Source organism: Watersipora subatra, chromosome 4, assembly GCF_963576615.1.
Source record: "Watersipora subatra chromosome 4, tzWatSuba1.1, whole genome shotgun sequence".
NCBI classification, from domain to species: Eukaryota; Metazoa; Bryozoa; class Gymnolaemata; order Cheilostomatida; family Watersiporidae; genus Watersipora; species Watersipora subatra.
The window spans coordinates 43,094,563-43,109,188 of record NC_088711.1 but is presented as its reverse complement, the minus strand read 5'-3'; the positions used below and the strand labels follow the sequence as shown (position 1 = coordinate 43,109,188).

General features: G+C 37.4%; 1 protein-coding gene across 2 annotated transcripts in view; it reads right to left on the bottom strand.

Annotated features, from left to right (window-relative positions):
* The window catches only part of LOC137393321 (condensin-2 complex subunit H2-like), a 30,972-nt gene extending 20,696 nt beyond the window's left edge, over nucleotides 1-10,276 (bottom strand). The window contains exons 1-7 of one of the 2 annotated variants that reach the window (XM_068079818.1): nucleotides 10,060-10,276; nucleotides 6,741-6,796; nucleotides 6,353-6,461; nucleotides 5,506-5,553; nucleotides 5,344-5,414; nucleotides 4,214-4,314; nucleotides 3,473-3,573 (exon numbers count right to left, since the gene is read on the bottom strand). In XM_068079818.1, the coding sequence (XP_067935919.1) occupies nucleotides 3,473-3,573; nucleotides 4,214-4,314; nucleotides 5,344-5,414; nucleotides 5,506-5,553; nucleotides 6,353-6,461; nucleotides 6,741-6,796; nucleotides 10,060-10,272 (699 nt within the window). In that variant the 5' untranslated portion in view covers nucleotides 10,273-10,276. Of the gene's footprint in view, nucleotides 1-3,472; nucleotides 3,580-4,213; nucleotides 4,315-5,343; nucleotides 5,415-5,505; nucleotides 5,554-6,352; nucleotides 6,462-6,740; nucleotides 6,797-10,059 lie in introns of both variants that reach the window. The other variant, XM_068079817.1, reaches the window with a different exon arrangement.
* Between the last annotated feature and the right edge of the window lie 4,350 nt (nucleotides 10,277-14,626).

The following is a 14,626-nucleotide window of genomic DNA, read 5'->3' as shown; positions in this document are numbered from 1 at the left end:
TTACTCCATGATGATGGTACTTTGGTGGGAGAAAAAGAAAACATTTTAATTTTGTCTGCACATTTTGTGAGCAGCAAAACTAACACTTTGCAGTTTACATGACGTGTTATAGCCTACAATTTGGACATAAATGTATAGATAGATTACATGTATGATCCTTCCTTGGTTTTTTGCATTTGACCACACATGGCACGCTGTACTATCTGAGATGACTAATCTGACAGTATCGCATAGCAAGGTGCATGAGGCTCTTATGAAAAAGGGGTATTTTACTTATCAATCACGACATCACTGTCCATTCAGCTCTAGCGCTTGTGATCAACCTATTGAGCAAACAGTTAAGAGACTCAAAGTCTCATGGTGGAATCATAGGGTTTACCAGAAAGTCATCGGTCTCTCAGCGCTGGACTCTATCTCACCCGGAACGAACAGCTGTACATACAGACATGAAGTAGATGCTTGTGCTTGGTGATTCGGATGCAGCAAGTTATGAGATGCGTGAAAAGGCATGGAAGGCTGATGAGGAAATGAGGGAAGTCATGAAAGACTCATAACAGCAAGAATAAATCCGTTTGCATTTCAAACCACCAAGCTAGTACATATTACCAGTGATGCAGAAGCCTCCATTGAAGTGAAGCAGGATCTTGAAATGGCAAATGCGATAGGAGAAAAAGAGCTTTCAGAATTTGTCCAGAAGAGGTTAAGCACCCAAGAAATTGATTTCAATGCATCCATCAAGTCAAACAAGCTCAAAACCTTCACCACATTACCATAACCTAAGAAGAAACCAAAAGAAAAGTCCTAGAGGGTTCGCACAGACTGTTTGAGAATTTGTTAGTGATCAGCCAACAGCGTAACTTAGATTTGAGAAAGTGTTATCATTCTCCCTTGGCAACCTCAGCTGGTCCTTGGCTAACTCTGATGGCTCTATATTGAAGACTGCTAAGTCGGCTGTGGTGTCTGCTGTTGAGAAAGATGCTGATGATCGACCATCGATCTATGTTAACCAGGATCAGCTACCAGTCTTTGACGCTGCTGCGGTTGACTCTATGGCTGAAATTCAGACCCTGAAAGCTTCTCCAACTTTTGGCATGGTTGCAAGTCAGTTTTTGCAATGGATAGTTAGTATTGCAAGCGTGTATCACACATGTCGTGTAGATTTTGTTTGTGACACATACCCTGATATCAGCATTAATGGAAGTGAGAGAAGTCGTAGAAGTGTGAAAGGAAGCCAGAAGGTTGCTGTGTTTAGTCCTAGTGTAGAACTAATCAGTGCCAAAATGGTCTGAATTCTGAAGCAAGACTGCCCTAGTGAAACTTTTGAAGGATACATGGAGCGAGTCAACTGTGAAGCAGAAACTAGATCTTGTAACAGCTTTTTCTCAAAAATGCCACATGATCAGCTATGATCTTGATGGATCAATTGCTGTAAGCCAAATAGATAGTTTGACATCAGACCACGAGGAGGCAGATACGCGCATGTTATCAGCGCATGTTATCACAATCGCAAAGATAATGGAAGACAAACCCAGCTCAAAAGTTCTAGTCAAGTGCTAGGACACAGATGCTTTCTTAAGCTGTCTATCTCTAGTGGATGAGCTGCCATCACAGAAACTCATTTACTGCCGAGGTAAGAAGTTGAGATGTGTAAACATAGGCTATCCGTCTACCGTCGTCACGCCCGAACGATGGAAAGCACTGCTCGGGTTCCATGCTCTAAGTGGATGCGACAGTGTAAGCGCATTCTATTCCAAAGGGAAGATAACTTTCTTCAAGCTGCTAAAGAACAATCCTGAATTCTGTAACACACTGAAATCATTGGGAACAGATTTTGAAGTTGATGGTGCAATCAGATGATCTATTGAGACATTCATATGCAGATTATATGGTGAAGAGACAAATTCCATCAATGAAGCATGGTATAAAATCTTCAGCTCACCGTCTCTCACATCGCAATCAAATTTACCACCCACACTAGATGAGTTAAACCTCCATATATCTAGGGCTGCCTATCAGGCCGCGATATGGAGAAGAGCCAAGCAAATCATCATCAATGCCTCATCCCCCAGCAACATGGATGGTTTATGGAAGGTAGAGAGCTTAAAGCTAGATGGATGACACAACAACCAGCACCTCCTGATGTGCTCACGGACATTTTTTGTCGATGCAAACCTGGGAGCCAGTCTCAACGCTGTCAGTGCAACAATACAGATCTCAAGTGTACAGACATGTGCAGATGCAGCTGCTGTAGCAATAGAAATAAAGAGGATGGAGATGAAAGTAGTGATGCAGAAGACTCCGATGACTGCGAATTAGAAGGTTATTATTCTAGTGGTATTGTAACCAGACGTGTGCTTCATGTTTGATTAGAATACATATGTGTCATACCGTATGAAAGACCGACCAATTGCGATTTCACTTGCATAATAAAGTACACGGTTCAACATTATAAGCATTACTGATGAATATATGTATAATAAAATATTATATATACATGGTCTGAGTCTTTAAAAATACTTTTCATTTTGTTTTGCGGATCAGTAATGATATAGGAGTGGCGGAATAACAAGGACAAACTGTAAAGCTGCCGCAATATCAATCAACCAAACTGCGAATACATAATATTATATAATACAATTATAATATTATTCTAATATTTGAATAACAACTATTTTACTGTTATCAGAATTGATTCCAATTTAGGTTATTGCTAATTATTTAGTATTTATATGCCATTTTCATTATCACATTGTTGGTAGAAGCACATAAAACATTACAGACATTTATTTAAGTAAAATAATATATTAATTATATTGCTCAACAATGAACAATCTGAGAGGTGTAGAAACCAGATATTTGAAATCAGCTCAAAATTCTGATCTAGTTGCCACTCTGATCACATAGCCCACCTTCAAAAGGAATAAATCACTTTTTTTGACAGCTTTTTGATGCCCTCTTGCTCTACTATTGCCATTATAGGTTTGTAAAGATCAAAGAATGTCAAAGTGGCGACCAAATGTAGGTGGCGTTCACTCAAAAGGTGGAGTGACCCTTCTCACGATGGCGGTCAAATAGAGGAGGCGTTCAAATAAAGGTGGCGTTCGATTAGAAGTTTTGCGGCATATAAATAAATTGAACACTGTAAATTAGCTGAGTGCGTATGGCATGAACACAATACATCATATAGGATAGATACACAGCATATAGTGTTGATTACTAAATAGACAGACAGAGAAAGAATTAAGTCTATGGTAAAACTAATCTAGACAATGACAGGTAATTCAGCACAGATAAGTAGACAGATGTTTGTATCTGTATAGATATCAACAAACTGAACCTCAGATATTTCTTATGTGTGTTGGAGCCACGCAAGCGAATGTTGGTTATTTACCACAAGAACTGTGACTCGGTTATGTTACCAATTGGAATCAGGCATTAAGAAGATGACATAGTGTATATGGTTTGTTCATACCTGAATGTTGGAGACATCATGGAAAGAGTCCTCATTCAGTAGGTCTATATCACCTTCAACTGAAACCTCTGCTATTGCTGACACGCTGCCTGGTCTGATCTCTGCATCTGACAATATAGCAAATCTTTCACTCAACCAGAAAGTTGGGAGTTTTCATGTTTACTCCATGAAGAAGAACAGCTCATACCACAAAGAGAAACCATGCTGTGATAGTCATTCATTGCACTTTTACTTATACATTTGTAGTTGCTGGCCTGATAAATATATATGAATATATAAATATATATAAACGTATATGATTTATTAATTTTGTAAGTTGAGCAAAACAATGCACTGCAAAAGACAGTCATTTTCATTCCCAAATATTAACTGTTAATACTTTAACAGAAAAACTTTACTATAGAGCAGTGTCCGTTCGTCTGTCCAAAGACACGCTAAAAGCTAGAAAAAAACTTCCTTGCACAGGAATTGAACCCGGATACTAACCAGTGTACCACTCAGCCACGTTTTTATGGAATAATTACGCACATACTTATTAGACATGATGATCTCCCACGGCACTGTAATTATTAAAATATTAGTTTGTTACCCAAGTTATGAGTTCTATTAAACATAAAATGTTGTAGAGCATAAAAATGAGAAATAATTTAATAATTTGTTATAGGTAATAACTGTAATAATAATAGTAATAAAGAAAAAACACTAAATGTGGTTTTGAAAAAAAAGCGAGATCTAATGTACCTTCGTTGCTAGCTTGGGTAGGGCGACTCTGGAGCAGCGCTTCAATATCAATCGAGTTGATCAAGAAGTCATCCATAAACCCAATTACGTCTCCCGTGGGGCTAAAGACAAAATAAGATGACAGATTACACGGAAGAACATAAAAAAGAGAAAAGGAAGATGGAGAAGATTCTTTAGTTGCCTGAAGGAATAGTGGTCTGTCTGTGAGTGATCCCTTGAAGCTCTAGTTACTAGAGCTTCAAGGGATCACTCACAGATGGACGACTATTAGAGACATACTAGATTATGTCTTATTAGCTAAAAACCCAGCAGCAGAGGCTGTGTGTGTTTTTAAGAGCATTGCATTGCCAAGAACCAAACCTTGGCTGCATATGTCTAAGCTCAGAAGCAAGGAAACCTCCATAACTGGCATTATGCCCAGTTGCAGAGAGCAATTTAAGGTTGGATGCTATTCCTATCACCACTGGCGGACCTCTTGGGAATTGAATCCCAACCTGTTATTCACAGATCAGGCGCTTTAGACCACAGGCTACGGCTGCTCTCTAGTCTACAAACTTTAGGAAAGCATAGACAGTGAGAAAATCAACATTGAATCTAATATACCCGAGTATAACCCAGAAAAAAAACGAATCAAGTTGCTTCAGGAGCATTACAACCATCATGTCACGCGTATCATATGGGATACGTAAATTTCTGAGACTTTGCTGTGATTAGCCATTAACACAAAAGCTGGCTTTTACAGAAACCCAGGCGACTGTTAACAGGACTCCTAGATATACATGTAGGGCAGCCAATCAGTATCCAGGGCGAAGCCTCGGTGAGGAGAGCGGAACGTGTGAACTAGGCTACTGAGTCGTCGCGCCTTTCTCTTTTGCTGACAGGAAACCCACAGCGTGTGGTTGTCTCAGCAGACACACCATTGTGTAAACTGCTGAGCGGATGTTGTCTTGCGCACAGGTGTTGGCAGGAGTGACTGCCGTGAAGTTGGTTGTAGCTGTTGTGCCACGGGCATGTAATGCCGTGATGTTGAAGGCTGGTGACAAAAGAGAATTTGGTCGCTGCAGCTTGGTGCTGCGTCACAACTTTTTGTTGTTTTACTGACATATTGAACACTCAATCCAACTACTAACCTTATTATAGGTATCTTTAAGTGAAATCTATCGGCAAGGGAGGAGGGTCGAGGCGGGAGAATGACATTACCCTACAATAGTAATCGCAACATTAAAGAGGTTGTATCAAAATGAGAGTGCAAGTGCTGATATAACCAATAATCAAATAATACCATAACTTACCTCTATTTCATCTAAAGCACATGTTTCATCTATGACTGTCTGATCCTCCTACAATAAAACAAATGAACCTTGTAATCACATCACCAGTTTAAGCTTTTAAACCAACAGCAAAAACGCCAATTTTTCAAGATTATATTTTCTAGTGAAATGGTAAAAACACTAGCAGTACGTACAGCGGTCTACAAAATTATGGCAACTCGTGTCTGCTGTTCATTGAAAGATCTTCTCATCTTGGCTCTAAGTCCATAAATCTATGCATCATTTTAAAGATTAAAATATACTTGTTTCATCTAACTAAATAAAAATGTTATTCTTGGACTACAAGGAGTTACACAAACTGAGCTCTAATCACAATCTCAAAATAAACTCGTCAATACTGCATATCTTGAAATCTCATTGCGCCACAAAAAATGCAGGAACATCTGAGGAACATCTGAGCAACAGGACATAAATATCTCAAAGCAAAAAGCTGGCTATAAATTTAGGGTCTAACCACTGCGAAGTCTCCTCAGAGGTTTTAGCAACAAGAGACATCTGTCAGGTTTCTATTGAATGAAACAATAGAGTTGAAATATATAAAGTTTCAATTGCATATGTAAACTTCTCACAAATTCTGGATCAAAACGATACGTATATAAAGTTGTTTAGTTCTGGTGATTTTCAGCACAGCAACCTTGAATGAAACATAACATATGTCGTATTGTTTAGGGAGTTGCCATAATTTTGCACACTGCTGTGTGTAGGTGTAGTAAGTTCTGGAGTCAGCAGTTAACCAACTAACAGTCAGCAGTTAACCAACTAACAGTCAGCAGTTAACCAATTAACAGTTAATGGCTAACCAACTAACATCAACATCACTCAAATCTAGTATATCATCCTCATCTTCCTCCTCTGCATTTAATTCTAAATCTTTGCTTCCAGTATCCTTAGTTCGATTTTTTCTTCTTTCCGCCTCCCTGCCAAAACAGACCCTTCATTGACTGGACCAGTCGCAATAATTCTTTGCTGAGAAAACACACATGTTAGGATAACTCCTTAAAACGTTTGTTACTTTGATTAACGAGCTAGTAATAGCATTCACCATGTTGATAAACTGTGAGACATTGACTGACTCAGTTATAAGAGAGTTTGTAACAGTTGTGAAGAGAGCAAGAATGGATAGGATGCTAATCACCTTCTTGGAACTGACCTTGACAATAAATGGCTCGAAGATGCATCAAGCTTAGTCAACTTACCACAGTTTCTCCATCCAGTCTTTCATCTCCAGCACTGATTTGTACAAGTAGTCCACCTGACGAATACCAGGAAAGATTATAAAGGGAGTAGATAAGAGTTTTATGGCACGACACATTTTTTGTACTGACGAAGGAGAATGCAACAAACAAATACTTTTATATTAGAATATTTTAACTGTTAGTACGCTAAATATTCCGACCTCGCTAATCTGTATATGTTTACAAACTATGGGTGAGGATCTTGATTATAGAACCTGAAATAATGCTTAGTTCTATTTTTAACTCAAGGCTTGCTTTGTTTCAACTACACAAAACAAACTATAAACAAAAAGAAAAGAGGTGTTTAATTCGGACAAAAACAGATTTCACAAGGCACTGTTACTAGATGCATGAATGTACAATTTATCTATATATATAGAAATCTCAAAGTTTGTGCGATTCAGTCTGTCCGGCTATAGCTATTAAAATCTCGGAATGAAGAATCCGTATTGCAGAAGATTTGATTTCTGAAACTCCCGTTCCCCAGAGAATATGCTAAACCATTGAGTTACGTGAGATTGATGGACTCATTGGGCGATATATGTCGGTATGCAGGTGAAAATACTCATACCGCTCTGCATTACGACGCAATGTCATTTTATGCTTGCTCTCAAGTCTCTTATTAGTAAGTTTAGCAATACTAGCTTACTCAAATTAGCCACTAGCAATGTGCCAGGCTAATGGGAAGTGGCAGGTAACTACATTACTTGTCACTGTTTAGAAGCTGATTTTTAATACCCGTGCAACGCCGGGAATTCTACTAGTTAATTAATAATGAACAAAGCTGGAATGCAAAACCTTTGTATGTTTGTAAGGCATTTTTAATAAATATAGTGATACTTATGCATGTGAACACAGCAAAAATTATGTCTGTACATATTACAATTACCAAACTGGACTATCTAAATCAGCCGGCATTTACATGTACACTAATATTATGATTTGGTCACACTCATTCTGGAGTTGTCATTGTAATGAAGAATTGAGCAAATGTTATGGAGTTGTCATCCCAATTGAGAAATGAACCAAGTTCTCCTGTGACTAAGTACTTCATGTGCAGGATTTGAGATATTTACATAAACGTAGATAATCCAAAGTAGTACAAACTCTGGCGTACAAAATGACCCGGCGTATGAATCGAGGTCTAAAGTTTGGTTTAAAAATCCAGGTTTTGACATGTACCTGCTGTATAAGTCTACCCCCTTCTCTGGCTCAAATTGTTTGATCACCAAAATTTTCGTCGGCATCAGAGGCAGGCGATGCGTAGCTGAGAAAATGGCATTCAAATATGTCATTAGCTAAAACGCTCATGTTTTTTGTGCCTTCGGCAATATGTATGACAATTAACAAAAAATGAGAGACGATAAGTATCTAGTGAAGACCATAAGGCACAAAAACGATACTTTACCATTACATCAGCCCGCCTTGCCAATAGAACGAAACTGCCACCTTTGATAGTATGTATATTTCTAACAGAAAAGCCATGCCTCAAGACAGACTTCTGTTAGGAATCGCAATTCATGTACAAGAAAAAGGATGGACGATAATGAATGCGTGAAACGGATTGCCAAAGTGTGGGCATATACTACAAAAAAAGCAATAAATTCGAAAAAAAACCAGGTTATTCCAGAGAATCCTAGCGATGACAATTTGAATGGTGAAGAATACAGAAGATTCTAATCTGTGGTGAAACATTTTTTACGGACATAAAACAAAAATCTGCGATGTTTGTTTGGCCGCCTCCTGAACTGATAAGTTTTGATAATTACAACTTTTGTCAAAACCGAGTTTGAGGAAACTTAGCAATCTCTAATATAATGAGGTGTGATAATATTAGATTTTTTATATAAAAACTTTTATCCGTTCTTCCATCTGTCCAAAGCCACCGCTGTGGGCTGCAAAAAAAAATTGCATTACACAGGATTTGAATTCGCAACTTTAAAGCACATAAATTACGCACATAATTTTTTTATTGTATATTTCAATACATCAGAGTCTTGGCTTTCGAATGAGCTATTGTTTGCCATGGTGAGACAGACATTGGTTGGTGTTTATAGGATTTCCCCAGAGCTCTACCGCGAAAAAGTTTACTGGCATAGTTTCGAAAATTGTGACGTCACAATTCTCGTATTCGTTGTTGTGTGCTCTTACCTCTTATTTGTCAACTACGAAAGTGACGATGATGACGCTAGTGGCAGGCGAAGGTAGGACAACTCCAGAGAACCAATGAAGATGACAAAGGAATCAGTGTCATTAGTTCTCTATGTACATACTATTTCTATGATAAGTACCTCAGACTCCAAGAATTATACTATATTTTCCCGATGATATTATGCACTAGCTCTTTATTTTTAATGCGATGTTAAGGGTGACGACTGAGACTAATTAATTTCAAGCATGGCGTGATCTCGCGAAAGTGCGATTGACATTTAGTCCTAGGGCCACGCAACTGCAGGTCATAATTTAATCGATGTGATTTCATTACCTTTATCAACGACAGTAAATTTATTGAAGCATAAATAATTAACCCAGAACATGTCTTTGTATTGGTCGGGCGTTAGCACGATCGCGGGCATTGTTGATTATCTAGAATCTTAGTTTATTATTAGCGCTCTCCGGGTTTAACAGCACCGAATGTCACAGAAAAACGCAGCCTCAATGGCAGCGAAAGGGATCGACGACCGAAGGCTAAATGAGAATTATGACGCCACATTTTGAGTACCTGGACCAAGTGTTTTTTTTGCAGGACGTACTTTTGACACCCCGTTTTTCATAGTCCTATTATTCTTTGTATATTGAATATAGGCTAATTCGAAAGTCAAGATTCTGATGTATTGAAACATATAATAAAAAAATTATGTAATTTATGTGCTTTGAGCTTACCAACACAGCACGCTACTATGTGCACCAATAGACCAAATAGTAGTATCACAGAATAATTATATGTACATGCATAGTTATTACACCCAATGATTTCTTACGGCGCAGGGTGCTAGTATTAATAGTATCGATTTCTTTGATTTCTTAGTATTGATTTATCACATTGATTTCTTTGTTGCTCAGGAGTTCTTACACTTTCAATCAATAGCCCGCAGGTGGATGTTGGATAGGCTGGTTCTAAAACCAGACAGAGGTTTAAAACCAAATATTTTTGGGGACCTGGCGCGAAGCACAAAGCGTATACTTGTGAAGTTAGAATGGAATTGGGTAAAAATGCAGCAACGCATAGCATTTATATACACACTACGGAAAACTGGGATTAATTAATATAACGAGATACCTTCTTGGAATACACTTGAGCAGATCCTTGGATAATCATGGCCGCCTTGCTGAAATCAATCATCTTCTCACCCATTCCTCCGATACTAACCATTTGATCATTGAGACACAAAATAGCCTGAGTGAGTTCATTGGCAAGGTCAACTGACCAGTTTTGCTCAAGGTTTCGAATAGGCACAAGCAGAAGCTGGCACTGCTCTACAAGCTCCTCCATCTTGAATCCCTAAGTAAATAATTCATTCAACTTGATGACATAACACAGATGATCAGCAAAAATTGTTAACCTACAGTAGACCATACGACATTAATTCGTTCCGGTGTTGGCATCTGAGGCAAAAATATCGTATACATTGTTAAGGGGTATAGAAACCTATAGGAATTATCTAATGCGGACACACCATGATAAAAAAACATGAAAATTTTATATATGTACTGTACATATTAAAAAATAGTAACAAAATAGTACATTAACTTTAGTAACCATAGTTACCTACAGTAAGTTTAGTGTATTCAGTGACTATGATCTGCTTATGGTTATGATTCTAAAGCCTGGTTTCCATATGACAGCGCAAGGCGCGCAACAAGGCGCACCACGTCGTGCGTAGGCCAGCTGTGATATGGAAATGTCAACGCACGACGATCGCGCGACGTGCGTAAGCTGATCGCAAGGTTCCAACAGAATGGATCCTTGCGATGGGTGCGCGCGATGATATATCCCACAATACACCGCTAGACCTTTTCAACCTACAGTATATACAATTCAAACGGAGGGCTGCGTTATGAAGAAATCGGTCTCCCGTACGAAAGAGTAAGCCTGGTTTTCATATGACAGCGCAATTTCACAACAGAGGGCTATTTTTCCGAAGAAATATGTTTCTCCTACGAAAAAGTAACGAAATTATCTACCCTGTCCAATGCAAGCATGGCGCCTACGCACGATATGGAAACACTGCATCGCGGCCCAAGAAATGCATTGCGCACGATCACTGGGCCGCGCACGATCATTGCGCTGTCATATGGAAACCAGGCTTTACTTCTTCCTTTAACGTCGTTATCAATCTTAGAAACTATGGCTAACGAATTAGAGTTATATATGTAGTTAAATAGTTATATATTATGTATAATGAATTAAAGTTTATAGTAAATATTATGATAAACGCTAAAATGCACAATAAATTTTCACTTTCGCTCACTTTTAACTAATTTTCATTTCACTCATGCATTTATGAAACACAAAAAATGCTGAACTGAGAGAGAGAGAGGGAGCATTGCATCTCTTTTAGGCATTGTGAAATGTTGTAGAAGGGATTTTAGCGAATAGCATGTCGGCACACACCTGCCAACTCTCACGCATTGGGCGTGAGACTCACGCAATCACCCCAAAGAAAACATGAAAATGCGTGAGAAATGCGTGAGATTTTTGCCCCAATTTCCACAATTTTACATATACTATAATTGATACATCAATTGCCCCAAAACCAAATCTCACACATTGCCCCACTCTTGGGTTGGCAGGTCTGTGTTGGCATCTTCGTTATTCTGATGTATTCAGGAAACCAACTGCTAAATTTGAATTTAGAAAAACAATTTTGTTGATGTCCTATGGCAAAAATAGCCGTAACGAGGGGATGAAAAAACATTGTATTTCACATTGTACAACGAAAAAACCATAAAATAAGTACGTCGTAATCCGCGAGTGCACTGTATTAACATAACACTTTTGTATCGCAATGCAATATTTCCCATATAAAATAACTTTGTACAACTGAATTCGTCCTCACACTATGGAAACACCACTTAAAAACAGGATATTACAATAGAAAAATGTGTTTTTAATTGTTGTAATTCCAGTGCCTACGCTCTCAAAGTAACAAGTACTTAGCGGTTATGATTTGCTATAAAATGTGACATTACTATGCACACTACTGTAAGTTTTTACTTATGAGACAGACAGTGGATAACGGCGGGGTGCGAGAGATTTGACAGCAACGAGTTGGCTTTACTAGACTTTTGTGACGCTTACGTAACATAAACTCTGAATTTAACTTGAAGGAATTAACTTAACTTAAATTAATTAAATTAACTTACTAAACACTAAATTAAAGTTTTAATCTTTGACTAAACTTAAATTATTTGTTTCCAGCTTCTGCCTTGCTTTCACTACAACTTTTAGCTAAACCTTTTAAAACTTTTTTCAAACTGATTCGATGAGAAAGTGCGAAGATGATGAAAATGATGATTCGATGCGAAGCTGTTCCTGAAAATGACCTCTCGCATACTTGGCCATTTAGTGGCCACCGAGAACCGGCTCATATCTCAAAGGTTTCTCGTATCTCAAGGCAGAAACTTCATCGACATTGTGCTCATATCTCAATTTTCTCGTATATTGGGGTGCTCGTATGTCGAGATATAGCAGTTAAATAAAATTGTATTGGCAAACTAGCTATTTGTTAATCAATGAATTGAACTGTTGCCATTTCTATCATTAGTAGATTATATCAGAAAATATCGGTATTTTTTATCATTCGCAATTGTTTTCGATGTATGAGGTGATTTGACTGTCAGCATGTTTCAAGAATAAAATCGACAAAACTTGGTCGCAGTTAAAACGCTCAAAAGAAAAATACGCACGAAATGAGATCACTAGTTGCGATCGTCGCTATAGTTGATATCGGCTATTGCATTCAAGTTGCAGCATTATGTCTTTATTCTGTTGGTCTCTTTGCAACTATAGACATCATAATCACAGTTATGCTTGATCTGAGAGTTTTAACCGCAATCAAGTTTTGTCCATTTTAATCTTGAAACAACCTGGCAGTCAGATCTTCTCAAACATCAAAAACCAAATTCGCAGATGATAGAAAAATACCAATACTTTCTGATAAAATTGGGAATTTGGATATAAAGGAACATGATAACTGGAATAGATATGCTTCATTGTTTTATCAGCTATATTTATGGTTTTTAGGCTGTTCTATCCAATCAGCTTTTTAATGACAAAACAAGGTAAATTTGTCATAAACATATTTTCCTCAATATACAATAATCATCAATCACTATCAATGTGTGTTTACACAAAGCATAAAACACTTAAACATAGCTATTACCTTTTGTAACAAATTGTTTACCTTATTGTCAGCTCACAATAAAACTAATCCACAGAACATCTGTTGAAAAGCAACTCAACTCATTTTAGAAAAACAAATAGATTTTTCAAGTAAATATAGAGTTTAGCATGAATAAACATTTTGATCTGTAAAAAATCAACTCATGAACATAGTACAGAAACACTCTGCTTACCCTCCGCTGGCACGACTCTCTTAAAAATTTACAATGGTAATTGTGATATTAGAACAGCATTTCAAGCAGTATTTGGGGTGTAAATCGTAACCATAAAAATTTATAAAACAATCAGCATAAAACAACATACAAGAGTATTGCAAATAGACTAATGTCATTACATAGCAATTGTGATGAATTACCTTTGGTTGTATTTGTAATATAATTACATTTCAGGCAACGGTTTATTTGTGTTATACTAGAACACAAATGAGGGGCATATTAGTTTATCCATTGTATGAATATTACTGCTGTATGGCAGAACAAAGAAGTGTTTGTACTGATGATAGCTATTTAGTACCAAAAAAAACTACTATATTTAGCCAGCATAAAATAAATTTATTGTTTAATTTTCCCACGACCAAACACGAGCGGAGCGATTGTTTGAGAGATTTATGAAAAATGCATGTGCACACAACTCATAAAAATTATTCATCAACACCGTCGCAAACCCTTGTACCGAAATCTCATCAACAAACTTAACGATTTTTCAATGGAGTCGTTTAAGTATAATAACGATACAAAACACATATAAACCTATTTAACCCTTTCACTGCCGTAGACGCATAAATGCGTTTTCGTGGGACGACTGCCGTAGACGCATTATTGCGACTTTCCCAGATATTGCGTAGTTACCTCATTTTATTATTCGTTGACAGCATAACCCACGGTCTTTAAGACTTTTTATAAAATTGAGAGTGTTGTCCGAAGGATTGTCTATAAAACTAGCCTATACTAACGAAGCAATTTTAAACTTTTGTTAGAGAATTTCTAATTTAAAAACGAACATTTTTTGTGTGAGTTCATTAATTACTGCGCGCGAGTCAAAAAACAGGTAATTAGTAACGTTGATGACATTATAGCCATTTCAGATTCAGATTTTCGTGATTATACAGATAATTAAAGCAGCAGTACTGTCACTGAGAGTGGTGAAAGTAATAATTTTGTAAGAGTAAGAAACATGAAAGATCGTTTTAGCTTCGCATCGATCATAGCATCACACAGCTTTATCATCGCACAAAGTATAAATCCATTGAATTTTTGCATAGCAATGATGGCAAAAGTGTTAGCAAATTAAAATATGTAACAAAATTGTTCTAAATAGAGATTGAAATTGGAAAAAAAAACTGTTTACATATCAAGAAGCAATATCGGCAATTTTCGGTAAAATGGCTGGCACTTGGCAGATACCCAAATTTGTACATGCTCGGCAGTGAAAGGGTTAAATA